Source organism: Camelus ferus, chromosome 6, assembly GCF_009834535.1.
Source record: "Camelus ferus isolate YT-003-E chromosome 6, BCGSAC_Cfer_1.0, whole genome shotgun sequence".
Lineage (NCBI taxonomy): Eukaryota > Metazoa > Chordata > Mammalia > Artiodactyla > Camelidae > Camelus > Camelus ferus.
The window spans coordinates 42,869,095-42,884,326 of NC_045701.1; the positions used below are offsets into that span (position 1 = coordinate 42,869,095).

The window sequence follows — 15,232 nt, forward strand, 5'->3', positions numbered from 1 at the left end:
GGAGGTGGGAGGGGACAGGATCTGAAAATTTTGTCTCTACAGTTTTTCTCTGTGATTGTTGAAACTGTTGTACTAGAAACTAACCTTTTCCTAATGGATTTTCTATATGGCAAAGATTATTCAAGGCTTTTTTTCTGTGCATACACACATATTGCATATGCATACATTTTACAAAAATAACATTAAAGTTGTTTTGACAGCTTGTATTACTTTGAGAAATTTTATTTTAAAACTGAAGAACGGGCACAAGAGTAATTAATTTGACTTATCTGTACTACACATAGCTTACAAATCAACTATATAAGATATGCTTCCATTAGAAAGATTTTATCTGAGCCCCCCATCCCCCCAATAGGGTAGCAATATTTGAATAGAAAAACAGAAAATTATCTAATAGAAAATGTATTTTGGTGCATTTATTTCATAATTTAGTATTAACAGCAACTCTGTGATGTAGATAAAAATTATTCTATTTCCCAAATGAAGAAAATGCAGTTCAGAGATTAAATGACTAAGCTAGAATTCAGACCCAGGTCTCTCTGATTCTAATGTAGTTTTCATTATGTCCTGCTGCTTTGTGAACTTGTGAAAATCCCTTTTATTTTTCTCTCTTTATGTTTCACTCTGAGTACTCCTTCTCCTCTTATTTTCAGATTTAATCTGATACAAACTAGGAAGAATCATATTTTACTGACCTTAGATGTTTCATATTTGGTCTATTGTGACCTACTTTTGGAAGCAAGGTTTCTGCTTTTTTAGGGGCGAGTGTTCTATCTTGTATTGCTTGTTCCCTCTTAGGAACTGAAATCCTGTTTCTGAGTCCTGGGCCAGCCCTGGGGCCTTGCTGAGGGAGACTTCCCTGATATTAATTACTTAATTATTAAAAACTTTCACTGAATACTGCCTGTATCTGTATTCCCTGTCACTGGTTGTCCCCACCGCCCATCCCCGACTAGAATGTGCCATTATCTTAAGCTAGACCTTTCTGAGGTCACTCGTGGTACACCACCACCTGTGGTCTGCAGCTCTGCATTTGGGATACTGTGTTTTGTCTTCGGCTCTACATTCCTTCCAGTGTGCGTATCTGGGACTGACTCTTCCTCACCTGCATTGTCTGCCATTCCTCAATGGTCAGGTCTAATCCTGGCCCTGGCCCCACCCCCCTTACTTGGACTTGCTCCTTGCTGCATAATTCAGGAAATGACCAATGATATAATGCCAAAGAATGTAAGACTTAATCCCTGTTTGAGGTCTAGCTGGTGATATATTTGACAGAAGCACATGTATCAGAGCTGTAAGACATCTTAGCCTTTCTCTAGGCTAACCATCTCATATTACGGATGAGGAAACAGAGGCAAAATTTTGCAGCCCAAATCACAGCTGGTGGCAGAGTTAGAACTAGAATCAATAATATCCAATAGATTTTTTATTATATTCATTGTCAACAAGTAGCCCCTATGCCTAACTAAGCCTTAAGCATATTTTTAAAAATATAGATTGGGATAACAAATTTATTTTAGTATGCACTATCAGTAATTGATAAGATATGAGACTAGTGTGTTTTTGTTTTTACATAGAAATGCCAAAAAAGGGAATTATTTGGAAATTCGTCTGATTTCATAACTGACTTCATAACTACTGGAAATAATCTGAAAGCTGGGATTTTTTAAGCAAAGCAATATCATTCCACCAGATGTCACTGTTTGCATGTAGCAATGATGTTACACTGATTCAAAATAAAATCCCCCCTCCCTAATCATGTTTTGTAAAAAAATTCTATATAGTTATACTCTCATTCGTCTTCAGATTTATTATTTTATTAAGACTATATTCCCTGAATTTTTTAAAGTATTGAAAGTATTCATTGCCTCTGCTGTCGATTTTACAGACATTACTAAAGAAAATTATTTGTGGATTAGCATCTTTAAGAAGATGAACTCCTAAAGTCTTTTCTAGACCTAGGAGTTTTCTTTTCAAACAACATTCTTTGTAAGCTACTGTTCTCTAAGTTGTGGATTGTGACCCAGTAAGTGGACTGTGAAGTGAATTTAGTGGCTTGCTGTGAGCACCTTAAAGAAATGATCTCTAGGATAGAATACTCTATTGCATGTAAGTATTACTTTGGCAAAACCGTTGTACATGAACACTCTTAAAGTATCCCTGCAAACATCTGTTTTGAGTTGCATAAAAGTGACTGTGAGTTTCATCCTGTGAAGTCTTCTCCAAAGTAAATTTTCTAAGGAAGAGATAGTGAAGTGAAGATGTGATGGGGGACTTCTCTGCTAGAGTCACACCAAGGACGGGAGAAGGTCGCTGGGGGGAGAACCCTTCTCCACACTTCACAGGATGGCGCTCACAATCACTCTTATGTAACTTCCAGAAGGTGTGTGTGGAGATTTTTTTTTTAAGAGTGCTAACATCCCAGAGCAAATGTTTTTCAAACTTCTTTGACAACATGCAATAAGAAATACGTTTTATATCTCTGGCCCCATGGGAGACAACTGTTGACTGAGAAGGAGGTGTAACTCACTCTGAGATAAGTGGGCTGGTTTCCTTCATTCAGCCCCGTCAGTATTAATAACAAAAATGATGGTAGTATCAACCACTTACTATTTGTATTTTACGCAACTCTTGACATACACTCTTTCTAAGCATTAGACCCTGAAAGACCGGATCACTGTTGCTGTTCATAAATGAGGAAACTGAGAGTTAGGGAGGAAAAGTGACTTATCCAACACAGCACATCAAGTGGCCAAACTCGGCTAAAATCCTGGTTTTAACCTCATTCCAAAGGCTAGCTCTTCTCACAATAGCAGTGATCTTTAGGTTTCTCCTGAGGGTGAGGACCAATTGGAGTGTTTAAGTGTATCAGTTCTCAGGTTCTATTCCAAACCTACTGAATTAGAATCTCCATTGGAGGTATCCAGGAAGCTATAGATTTGACAAGCATCCCAGGGTATTCTTATGATCAGTCTCTTTTAGGAAAGATTGCAGTACATCAGTGGTTTCAAACTTCATCGTGCACCAGAATCAACTGTAGGGCTGGTTAAAACATAGATGGGTTCCATCCCATCCCTAGATCTTCTCTTTCATTAGGTGTGATAGGGCTCAAAAATGTTTATGTCTAGCAAGTTCCTATGTGATGCTCATGATGCTGGTTAGGGAACACACTTTGAGAACCACTGCAGTACATCATGCCAACCCATGATTCTCGATTTCTCCGGGCAGGGTCTGGGCTGGCTTTGGCTGTGGGACTTTTCAGCTACAGTATTAAATAGTACTTACTGAGTATCTTCTATATTCACGAGATAGAAAATGAATAAGAATCACTCCTCCCCCTACCCCACCCAACCAGCCTATAATCTACTGAGAAAAATAGAAAAATACAGACTAAAATGTATTTTATTGTGCAACGAAATTACAGATCAAATGTGTCAGGAAAACTAGGGTGGCAAAGATGAATTTTGACTGGGTAGAGGGTCTTTGTTAAGGCCTCATGGAAGATTGAGATCTGAAAATCTTGTTTTCAACATTTTCACAGCCACACTGTATTATCGTTAAGTTTGCCCGTCTCCCCTGTTGCACTGCTAGTAATCTCAGCACTCAGGGCACCTTTTGCGTAGTGAATGTAGATGGGCCAGGTGTCAGAGGAGGAAAGTAGGATTGATAAGGTAGATGGTGCCCATACTGTGGGGGACCCTGACTACCAGGCTCAGGAGCTTGGGTTTTACATGGTGTGTGTTGTCATTAAAGTATTTGAAAGGGGATGACTGAAGACAACACTGGCAGGGGTATGTATATAGCATGGGTTGGAAGAGGAAAAACTGAGAGGTGAGGGACAGCAAAGATGTTATCATAGGACTCAGTTGACAGAAAATGCAATGGAAGGTAGAGACAGTCTGGAGGGAGAAGGATCAGGACCAGTAATTATTGTTGGGAGTTTGGGAGCATTGGAAATGAGGAAATTTTCAACCTGAACCACTGAGGTGATAGTGGTCTTTAGAGGGGAGAACTTTAGAAAGGATTGATTCTTTTCTCTGGAAATAAAGAAGGAAACAGGGATAATCTGGACAAAAATTTCAAAGTAAGTGATTCATCTTTGTCATACAGGAACCGTTGCTAACCTTGGGTAGCCTTTCCACTAAGGTCCCCAGTTTACATCTACCAGAGCTACACACTCTAGAAGGTGCAATGACTTCTTTCACGTTCCTTCTGTCCAGCCAGAATTTCTGTTTCTTTGGTGCACATTTGGAATGTGAAAAGACAATAACATGTGAATGATTTTACTATTCTGTTTTTGGCTTAGGGCCAGGTAAGAATATAGCAGTGCCTTGAAGTAGCTTCTTCACCCTTCTCCTCCCGATCTTAGAAATACTTTATTGATCTTGATATATGTACTCTCTTGGCTCATTGTTCTAGCTGATAAAATACCCTGTTTTGTTTTTCCTGGTTGTATCTTCAGGATTCAGTTGCAGAAAACAGAAATATTTTTAGCTATTTTAAGCAAAAAGGGATTTAGTGATGAGAATATGATGCTTTTAAAACCAATGGAAAGATTGGAAAAATGGGCTGTAGGCAGGGAGGGCTTTCCAGAGATGGCTCACATAGCATGCTACTGCTTCTGGCATAGTCAGGAAGGTGGGACATCTGGAAGCCGACACTGGCAACATACCACCTCGGTTGAGATTCAGGGATCATGTGGTCTCTACTGTCACAACTTTTGACTCTGGAGCCATACTATAAGTGTTTGAAATGCTCATTGGCAAAAAACCAAAACAAAAATGAAACATGCTTCCCACAAAAGAAGTATCTGGAACCCTGCTGCAGAAGAACTCAGTGTTGCCATGTCTGCTTGCCAACAGAAACATAGAACCTTCTTCCTTCCACAGTGTACGTGAGTGCATCTGGTTAGTGGATCCTAACTCGCATCTAGGACGCCGGCTGCAGCAGAGTCTTCACCTCTCCATCCTCAGCAGTTCAAGAAAGCATTATTGGAGGGAGGATGGGTTGGACGTGGAATGGCAGTCTACTGTATTCCCTGTGCTGGGAGTTGAGATTTATCTTCTCTTTGAATTCAGAGATTTGACTAGGTGAGACAGGAAGCTTTTCCCCATGACTCTACTTTAGCAAAGCCCTGCCTTCTCCAGCCTGGATTCGGGTGGGCCTGCTTTTGAAGAGCTGGTATAATGGAATCTGAGGATTCCAGCATGTTGTTAAGTCAAGTCAGTTTGGTATGTGTGTGCTTTGTCTTAACATTTGGTGGCTCATAATGTGGTTATCTATTCATAAAATGGTATACCAAAAAGTTAGAGGGAACGTTGGGTCTAAAAACTCCCATGTGAAATTGAAATATGGATATAGTCTATGTAGGTCCACTTTATACTTGTTTTATATTTCTTTCACAGTAAGATTTGTAATACAAAAATGAATGTGTTTTCAAGCAGTCTGTAAGTCAGTCACTAATGACACATTTTGCCTTCAAATTTTGTTTTACGTCATCTCTTTGGTTTCATTAAGGCTTTTATTAATGAGTTTTAAACCTCCTATGTATATTCTTATGTATACGTGGTTTATAACCTACAAGTAAAGACTGGATGCCGTAACAGTTTTCTGTTCATCCTGGCAAGATAAGAATCAAGAAGAGAAAACCTTAATGTGAAAAGGCAGCTCTGCTTTTTGCCCCAGTCTGAGAAATGAGACCATTTCCTTTGAGCTTGGAGTGGGGAGCAGGTTAGGGATCAGAAGATAGAAAATTTTTTGCCTCTTTTATAATCAGACTTTCATAGGGTGAACTTGTTATTCCAATATCATAAAACAAAACCATCATAAAGCTTACTCCTAAAATGCATTCAGAAGCAAACAAATTATTTTTGAATTATTTTCCATTTTAGATTATGGACAGTATCTGTTTAGTACAGATATCAAATGTATTTATTTTGGCAGAGAGATAAAATGAGAACAAACGTCTTTTGCTTTATCAGTGACTTAAAAAACAATGTTTTTGTCTTGTCACACAATTTTCTTGTTTTGTAGAATACTGCAAGGAATTCCAGTTATGCGTGACAATGAAGAACGTGGTGCCGTCCTTCCAGCAACACCAGGGATACCGCCTGAATTGCCAGCAGGAACTAGACAGAACACTCACAAACCACACCTAGAACTCGCGGGAGAGGAAGTGAGTACTTCCTTTAATATTCATTGTCTCTACCTCACAGGTTCTCAGACTTTTTGGTTTCAGGACCCTTTTTACACTCTTAAAAATTTATGAGGACTTAAATAATTATTTATGTGGGTTTTATCTATTAACATTTACAATGTTGGAAATTAAAACTGAGAGAATACTAAAATGTTTATTTTTTTGATTAAAAATAACTAATAAAATCATATATGTTACATATATAATGTATTTTTTATGAAAAGTAATTATTTTTTAAAGCAAAAAAATTAGTGTAAAAACTAGATTGTGTGTGTGTGTGTGTGTGTGTGTGTGTGTGTGCAAATCTCTTTAACGTCTGGCTTAATAGATGGCAGCTGGATTCTTGTGTCTGCTTCTGCATGCAATTTTGTGGTAGGCTGTTTTAGCTGAAATATATGAGGAAAATTCTGGCCTCACACAGATATGTAGTTGGAAAAGGAAAGATTATTTTAATAGCCTTTTAACATAATTATAGATATTCTCCTTTAATAATATGCCAAAGCTTTGTAAGTGATAGTTTCTTAAAAGTTGTGAGACTTCCCCTTCTGGGGAAGATGGAATAGAAGTGCTTTTTCCTGTTCTCCCTGCTAACTACAAGTGAAAACCTAGGTGTTACAGACAGGACAGATCTGAAAGGTGGAAAGACTGAGGCACTAGCTAGGAACTTTGGGACCCAGGAAATGACATGGTGGTTAGTTAGTTCCTTGGGTTTTCTTTTTAGTTTCACATATCCTAGACCTAGAGCTGAAAAAAGCTGGTAACCTAGAAACAAAACCAGGTAAAGACAAAAAAAAAAAAAAAGTTGCAGCAAAAACCTATTCTCTTTAGACAAAAAACCAGGAAAGGGGCAGTCTAGCAAGACAAAATTTTTTGACAAGAACTGCTCTACCCCAGCTAAACGCCACAGAAAAAATGGTGGCCTTGGTCCTTCCCTCACTTCTACTAGCAAAGGTCTGGTAGGAAATCTAGACTTTTACTCTTGCCAGAGTATAAGATGGCACCTGCCAGGGTGGTGTCAAAGAAGGCTGTGTGGGGCTGGGACTTTCATCTTAACAGAGTGGGAATGAGGTTTCCCCTTTATTGTGTCAGTTGAGACCACATGGGGATCCTGGACTTCCTTCCCCACCTAGTAATAATGAGCCACTCCTCTCCCTGCCCACTGTGGTGATATCAGAGGAGGCCTAGCAGAGTGTCAACTTAAACAGAAGGTTTAAATAAGATCCAGAGTCTCATAGCATAATACCCCAAATATCCAGATTCAATTGAAAATCACTAATCATACAAAGAGCTAGGAAAACTTCAAACTGAATATAAAAAGATAATCAATAGATGACAGTGACGACAATGATTTTAAAGCCACCATCATAAACATGCTTCAGTGATAACTATGAACACACTTGAAACAAAGAGTAAAGGGAGGTAAGGTTTCTACACACCACTTGAACTGGTAAAATGGAGACATCAGTAGACTTTGATAAGTTATGTTTATATAATGTAATACCTAGAGCAAAACCAAAAAACTGTACAGAGATATTCAGAAACACCATAGATAAATAAAAGTAGAATTCTAAAATAAGTCTGTGTAACAAGAAAGCAGGGAAAAGGAAACAGTAACAAAAGAAACCAGAGAACAAACAGAAAACAAAAAATAAAATGGCAGACTAAATCCCTAACATAAATGTAGATGGTCTCAATATGCCAATAAAGTGTCAGAGCTTGCAGAGTGGATTAAAAGACGTAACCCACCTGTTTAATGTCTACAAGAAACTGACCTCAAATATAATGATATGGGGAGGTTGAAAGTTAAAGGGTAAAAAAAGGTAAACCATGGAAACATTAATCAAGAAAAGCAGGAGTGACTGTATTAATATCAGATAAAGTAGACTTTCCAGCAAAGAAAGTCATCAGAGACAGAGAAGGGCATTATATTACAATGAAAATGTCAATCCAAGAGGGAGAGTATAGCTCAGTGGTAGAGTGTGTGCTTAGCATACACGAGATCTTGGGTTCAATCCCCAGTACCTCCATGAAAAATAGATAGATAGATAGATAGATAGATAGATAGATAGATAGATAGATAAACAAGCCTAATTTCCTCCCCCCAATAAAATAAAATAAATAAAACGAAAAAATTATTTTTAAAATGTCAGTCCACCAGGAAATCTTAAAAAAAGCATGTGCACAAAACAACAGAGCTGTAATATATGTGAAGCAAAAACTGATAGAACTGAAAGGAGAGACAATTCCACAGTTATAGTTGGAGATTTCAGCACCCCTCTCTAAACAGTTGGCAGAAGATCAGTAAGGATATAGAGAAGTCATTAATTCCATCCAACAACAAGGTCTAATCAAAATGTATAGAACACTACACCCAACAAACAATACACATTCTTTTCAAGTTCCACAGAACATATACCAAGATAGAACAAATCCATAATGAAATCAAACAAGAAATCAGTAACAAAGATAACAGAAAAATCTCCAAACTGTTGGAATCTAAACAATACAGGTATAAGTAATCCATGGATTACAGAGGAATTCTCAAGGGGCTTAAAAAATACGTTGAAAATCAACTGAACTGAATTAAAATGAAGATACAACATATCAAAATTTGTGGAACAGAGATAATGCAGTGCTGAGAGGGAAATTTATAGCACTAAATGCTTACAATTGAAAAGAGAAATTCTCAAATCAATTTAAGCTCCTACCTCAAGAACCTAGAAAAAGAAAAGCAAAATAAACCCAAAGCAAGCGTAGAGAAGGAATAATGAAGAGCATAAATCAATGAAATTGGAAGCAGAAAAGCCATAGAGAAAATCAGTGAAACAAAGAGGTAGTTTTTAGAAAATATCAATAAAATTGATCTCTAGCAAAACTGACAAGGAAAGAAAAGACACAAATTGACAGTATTAGAAGTGAAACAGGAGATATCACTACAGAACTTGCAGACATCCAAAGAATAATTAAGGGAATACTGTTAACAACTCTATACACATGTATTTAAAAACAGACAAAATGGAGCCGTTCCTCAAAAAACACAAACTGTCACAACTCACTCTATGAAATAGATTATTTGAATAGCACTATAATGTTAAGGAAATTAAGTATATAATTTAAAAAACTCCCTTCTCTGACCTCTGGAAAATAGTTTGGCAATTAAAAATTAATAAATAAATAAACATGCAACTATGATTAAGCACATTACAGAATGAATACATACAACTATAACCAGTCTTCAGAGAATTATGCTGGAAAAAACCAATTCCAAAACATTATGTACTGGATGAGTTTATTTTATAATGTTTATTCATGAAATGACAAAATTACAGAAATGGAGAATGGATTAGTGGTTTCCAGGGTTTCAGGATGGGGTGGTGGTGGGAATGAATGGAATGTGTCTGTTAAGGACAACATGAGGGATCCTTGTGGTAGCAGAAATGTTCAATATCTTAAGTGAACCAGTGTCAGTATTTTGTATGTGATATTGTATTACAGTTTTGCAAGATACTGCCTTTGAGGTAAACTGGGTAAAGGATAGATGGAGGTCTCCCTGTATTCTTTCTTTTTTTTTTTTTTTTAATAAAGTATTTAAGATTTTTTCCCTGTATTATTTCTTAAAACTTCATGTGAATCCATAATTATCTCAATAAAAAATTTAATAAAAATTACAGTTATTGGACCAGTACCAAATAAACGAAAAAGAAAAATTAAACTTAGTTAAAAAGAAAATGTATTAAATGATAATTTGTACAGCTAAGAAAGCTTGTTGCAGTGGAAATCTGAAACCATATCAATGACTTTTTCATACTTTATTACATGAAAATCAATTGCCTTATTTTGTGCTTTGACCCATGTATGATTTTGTAACATTATTTACTGGTCATTTAGAAAATGCTGTCCAAGTTATGTAGCTCTTCAAATGTTGACATGTTTCACCATATATACAATATCAAAATTTCTCAATTTTAGTATTATCAGAAAAGTCTTTTAGCACTGGGAACCTGGCAATCTTATGGTGAAATACACATATTTTCCAAAATTCTAATTTTTGCTGAAAGCTTGAATTTTTTCATTGGCACAAATACTTTCAATTACTTTATTTTAAATGACAGATTTGCTTCATTCATTTTCAAGAAAATGCTTGCCACATACTGAAGTCTGAATAACCACGGTTTAATGTTTGTCCTCCCCAGTAAAAACGGTGGCTAGTTCAGTTCACAATTCAAACAATAGCACACATGTTTTTCCTCAAAAGCAGCATCCTACTTCACCATGGCCACAGAAGTACTTTATGTGTACTGCTCATTTAGTTACATTGTATGTTAAAAAGATACGTACTTAAAAGTTATGATTTAATAAAATTAACATTTTTCCTGCTTCCTAGGGGAGGGTCACTTTTAAGGTTCTGCTTCTTTAATTTATGCCAAGGTGCCATCAATTTTACTTTTTTTTTTTTTAACACCAACAGTGCAGATTTCACTATCGTGAAAAAGGCAAATACAAAAGGCAAATGACTTCTTTGTAGTTTTAGCGTGAAAAGGTCTTGAGGCTCTCCAGAGTCTCAAGCCACTTTTTGGAATCTGTTGTTCGTCTTTATATTTCATTTATATGAAGCTTAACTTACTCCTGAATTAATTTGCATGTCTCTCTCCCTTTGTGAACAGAATGTTCTGACCTTCGGTCTCACTATGAACATGAGTTATGTACTGGGTTGGAATATGCACAGTAACCTTAGGGGTTGTGCAGGTGCTATTATACTAAATTAACCTAGCTTGCTTTCTAGTTAGTAATTCAGTTTGCTGTGCAATCTCTACCCCTCTGTCAAGTTCCAGCAGCCACCAGCCCAGCTGTTTGTAGCCATTTTCCTACTCTCCTCTTAGAAAGTTCTGAGCATTTCCAGGGAAACCAGTTTACCATGATGAGTGTTTCTTTGCTAGTTTAATTGGACAAATTCTCTCCTGAAGGTGCATCTGTGCTTTTCCTTGAGAGCAAAGTCATGTTGTTTAGTGATAGATTTACCTCTCTTGCCACTTAGAGGCCTGTATTTTGCCTTCTTCTAGAGGAATAATTTTATTCTGGATGCTTAAACTGCTGGAAGCTTATCTACAACAAGGGATATGTGACATGTCATTTGAATACCTGAAATCTCAATTTCTAGATCATCTTTAGCAGAAGAGTTGTCAGCTGAGTTTGGAAGAGTTTATTAATCTTTTAGTGAGGTATTCCTGGCTCTAGATCTATACAGCATAAAGTGACGCAGTTTGCCCACCAAAGCAGAGGATGAGTAAAATAGAAACAATTTGAATTTCTACAGTGAACAAATTAAACTGGCAACTGCAAAATCTGCCTTTTGCTAGATACAATACTCTGTTGGTAGAGAGGAAATGTGATCATGGAATAGTTAACTAGAAGTAAAAATGCTGGAGACTCATTGTCGGCTTATAATTGTGAATCTTTATTTATTGCATTTGGGTCTTTGTATATTACCATATAGAAAGTCTGTGTAACACCCGCACTCCAGGATATGTCACTGTTAAGGTTTCATACTTAATGCTAGAATCATGCTTGCAAGTTGATGCTTAATTGTTTGAGGTCATTTTTTCTGGTGAAAGACAAATCTTGTTGGGGAAAATGCTTGGTCCAATTAAATATTATTCAAAGTCAATGGAAATATTAAAGAAAACGTAGTTACCAATAATATCATGGATTCAAACAGTTATTATTTTGAAAAATCTTGCCACATGTTTTTTAAATCTTGTCATGAACGCCTGATTAATTTCACTTTCAAGTATTTTTTAAAATTATATTTTCTTTTATCATTTGCTTTATTATTTTATTGATAGTAAACTTTATTTTTTAGAATAATTTTAAACTGAGAGAAAAGTTACAAAGACAGTATGGTGGTTTCTCACATCACACACCGTTTCTCCTATTACTAATATGATAATAGTGGGTTAATAGTGGCTCCCAAAAGATATGTCCAAGTCGTAACCCACAGTACTTGCGAATGTGACCTTTTTTGGCAATAGGATCTTTGCAGATGTAATGAAAGTAAGAATCTTGGAATGAGGTCATCTTGGATTTAGGGTAGGCACACAGACACACAAGGAAGAACTCTGTGTGATAATGGAGGCAGACTGGAACAGTGCAGCTGCAGGCCAAGGAATGCCGCGGATTGCTGGTAACCGCTGGAAGCAGGAAGAGGTGAGGAAGGATTCTCTGTAGCCTTCAGAAGGAGCATGGCCCTCCCTACACCTTGATCTTGGACTTCTTGTTTCCAGAGCTGTGAGAGAACAAATTCCTCTTGTTTTAAGCCACAGTCAATTTGCTGCAGTCGCCCAGAGAAACTACTAATACATCTTAGAGCAGGATGGTACATTTTTTAAACCAATGAACCAGTATTTATATGTTATTATTAACTAACATTCAGATTTCCTTAGATTTAACATAATGTCCATTTGCTGTTCCAGGATCCCACCCAGGGCACCATGTTACATCCAGTCATCACTTCTCCTTAGGCTTCTCTTGGCTGTGACAGTTTCTGAGACTTTCCTTGTTGTGACCTTGATGGTTTAGGGGAGTACTGGTGAGGCATTTTGTAGACTGTCCCCCAGCTGGGATTGCCTGCTGTTTTTCTGATTTGGTAGTTAATGTGATTTCAGGAGGCTTCCCTGAGGAAAGGTCCCATTTTCATCAAATCACGTCTAGGGTACATACTGTGAACGTGACTTATCGTTGTTGATGTTAACCTTAACCGCCTGGCTGAGGTGGTGTCTGCCAGCTTTCTTCAGTGTCGTGTCCCTGCTTGCCCCTTTCTATTCTGTACTCTCTTCAAAGAAGTTACTATGTGAAGCCCACACTTAAGGAATGGGGAGCTATGCTCCACCTCCTTCAGGGCAGAGTATCTGCAAAAGTTAATTCAAACTCATCTGGACAGGACATTTGTCTGTTCTTCCCATTTATTTATTTATTGAATCATTTATTTACATCAGTATGACTCATGGATGTTTATGTTGTACTTTGAGTTATACTCCAATACTACTTTATTTTTATTATTATTATTATTATTATTATTATTATTATTATTATTATTATTATTATTATTTTGCTAAAATTGTTTGAGCTTTGGTCATTGAGAGCTCCTAGGTCCCTTTGACATGTCCCATCATTGTGGGACTTTTTTTTAAACTACTTAATTACCGGCAGTACAGATGCTCCAAGCTCATCTTGCATATTTCCTGCCCCAGTCCATAGAATCAGCCATTTCTCCAGGAAGCCCCAGTTCCCTTTGTTAGAGAATTTAATTAGAAACTAGACTCTGGGCATTATATGTGCTTGTTGCTACTGGAGCCTTGTTGCTTCTAGGGCTTCTCAGCTCATGCAAATATATGTCTGTAAATACGCATATTATAATCCATATAATATATAATAAACACACATAACATAGTATTTCTATATGTAACCATCTTTATCTAAATTAAGCTAAACATGAGTTCATACTGATGTCTGCAACTCTGATTCACGACCACATGGATAATTCTAACCTCCTCCATTGCTTTTCTTTAAATTCCCACTCCAGTAGTGAGTGACACAACTGGCTCCCACCATCCTCCATCCAATTACTTAATTGTTCAATTCCAGTATAGAAGTGTACATGTGTAGAAGTATCAGAATCATTAACCCATATTCCTGTGGGATGCAACCTTATCAACTGAAGTTCGGTGCTACGTACAGTTTCTTTTGCCTTTGGTCTTATATACTCCACTCATTTCCAGAGTTACTAAGGTCAGCAATTTTTGTCTCACCCCCTTCAGTGAAGTTGTTGCATATATTAATAGTATAGTTAGATTGTTTTGTTACATTCTATATTCCATCCTGGGATTCCTCTTGACTGCCTAAGTGACTTTTAAAAAAATTTGCATGCTTTAAGGCTCACTTTTTGTGCTGTAAAGTTCAATAGATTTGGGCAAATGAGTAATGTCATATAGCCACAATTCTGGTGTCATACTGAATGGCTTCACCTTTCTAAAAATTCCTCTATGCCTGATTAATTTTTATTTGGAAGAACTTTATAAAGAAACAAATAAATACAGAAACCAAACTAACAAACACGTGGGTACATGCTATCAAGAATTTGTAATGAACATTTTGTCATACTTGTTTCAGATTTTTCAAAATAAAAGACATTTTAAAAGCAATTAAGTCCTCTTGTACTGCTTACTAATTCTGTTTCTCTTCCTTTTTAGCCAAGGGTTAGATACTGTTACAACTGTGGTTTTTCCAGTCCATGATTTTATACTTTATGAGATGTGTTTGTGACCGTAAGCAATAAATGCTTAGTGCTATGTGTTCTAGATACATTTATGTAAATGGCATGATTTTGTACATATCTAAAACTTGCTTATTTTACTGACATACTATGCTCCTAAGAGACATTTATGGTTTATAATTTTTGTGCTTGAATAGCTTTATAATGTTTAGTGATATGAATATACCACATTTTGTTCATGTTTCTGTATCAATTGACATTTCAATTGGGCTTTGTTATTTTGCTATTTCATATGCTGTATGAATATCCTTGTATTTATTTCTTCATGCATGTGTGGAAGAATTTCCTTAGATTATATAGCTGGAAGTGAAATAATTGGGTCAAGTGGCATGTATATTTACTATTTTATTAGAAATGCCCAGTTTGCCTCTTGTGTGGCTCTGCTAACTTCCCACATCTTTGGTATCACTTGGAATTGCTGACTTTTATATTTTTGCTAATCCGATAGGTATGATAAGTTGTTTTTCCCAGGCTTACAGAGACTGTGGAACCAATCTCCTAATTTTCTTGGCAGCTAGAACTAATTTTGACAGGAGATTGGGTTTTTACCCTAGGGACCATTTGTTAGTTTCTGATAGCCTTTTATATTATTTCCAAAGGTGTCTGCTTATCCAGGATTTACAAAGTTGTTTTGGAATCTAACTTCACCCAAATTCTCTGTTCCAGTATCTGCCATGAAGGAAACCGTATATCCAAAATATGAGGTA

General features: G+C 36.7%; 1 protein-coding gene across 1 annotated transcript in view; it reads left to right on the forward strand.

Annotated features, from left to right (window-relative positions):
• TTC6 (tetratricopeptide repeat domain 6) overlaps window positions 1–15,232 on the forward strand; it is a 155,964-nt gene that overhangs the window by 72,025 nt on the left and 68,707 nt on the right. The window contains exons 7-8 of the mRNA XM_032481922.1: window positions 6,034–6,175; window positions 15,125–15,229. Coding sequence (XP_032337813.1) covers window positions 6,034–6,175; window positions 15,125–15,229 — 247 coding nt within the window. The remainder of the gene's footprint in view (window positions 1–6,033; window positions 6,176–15,124; window positions 15,230–15,232) is intronic.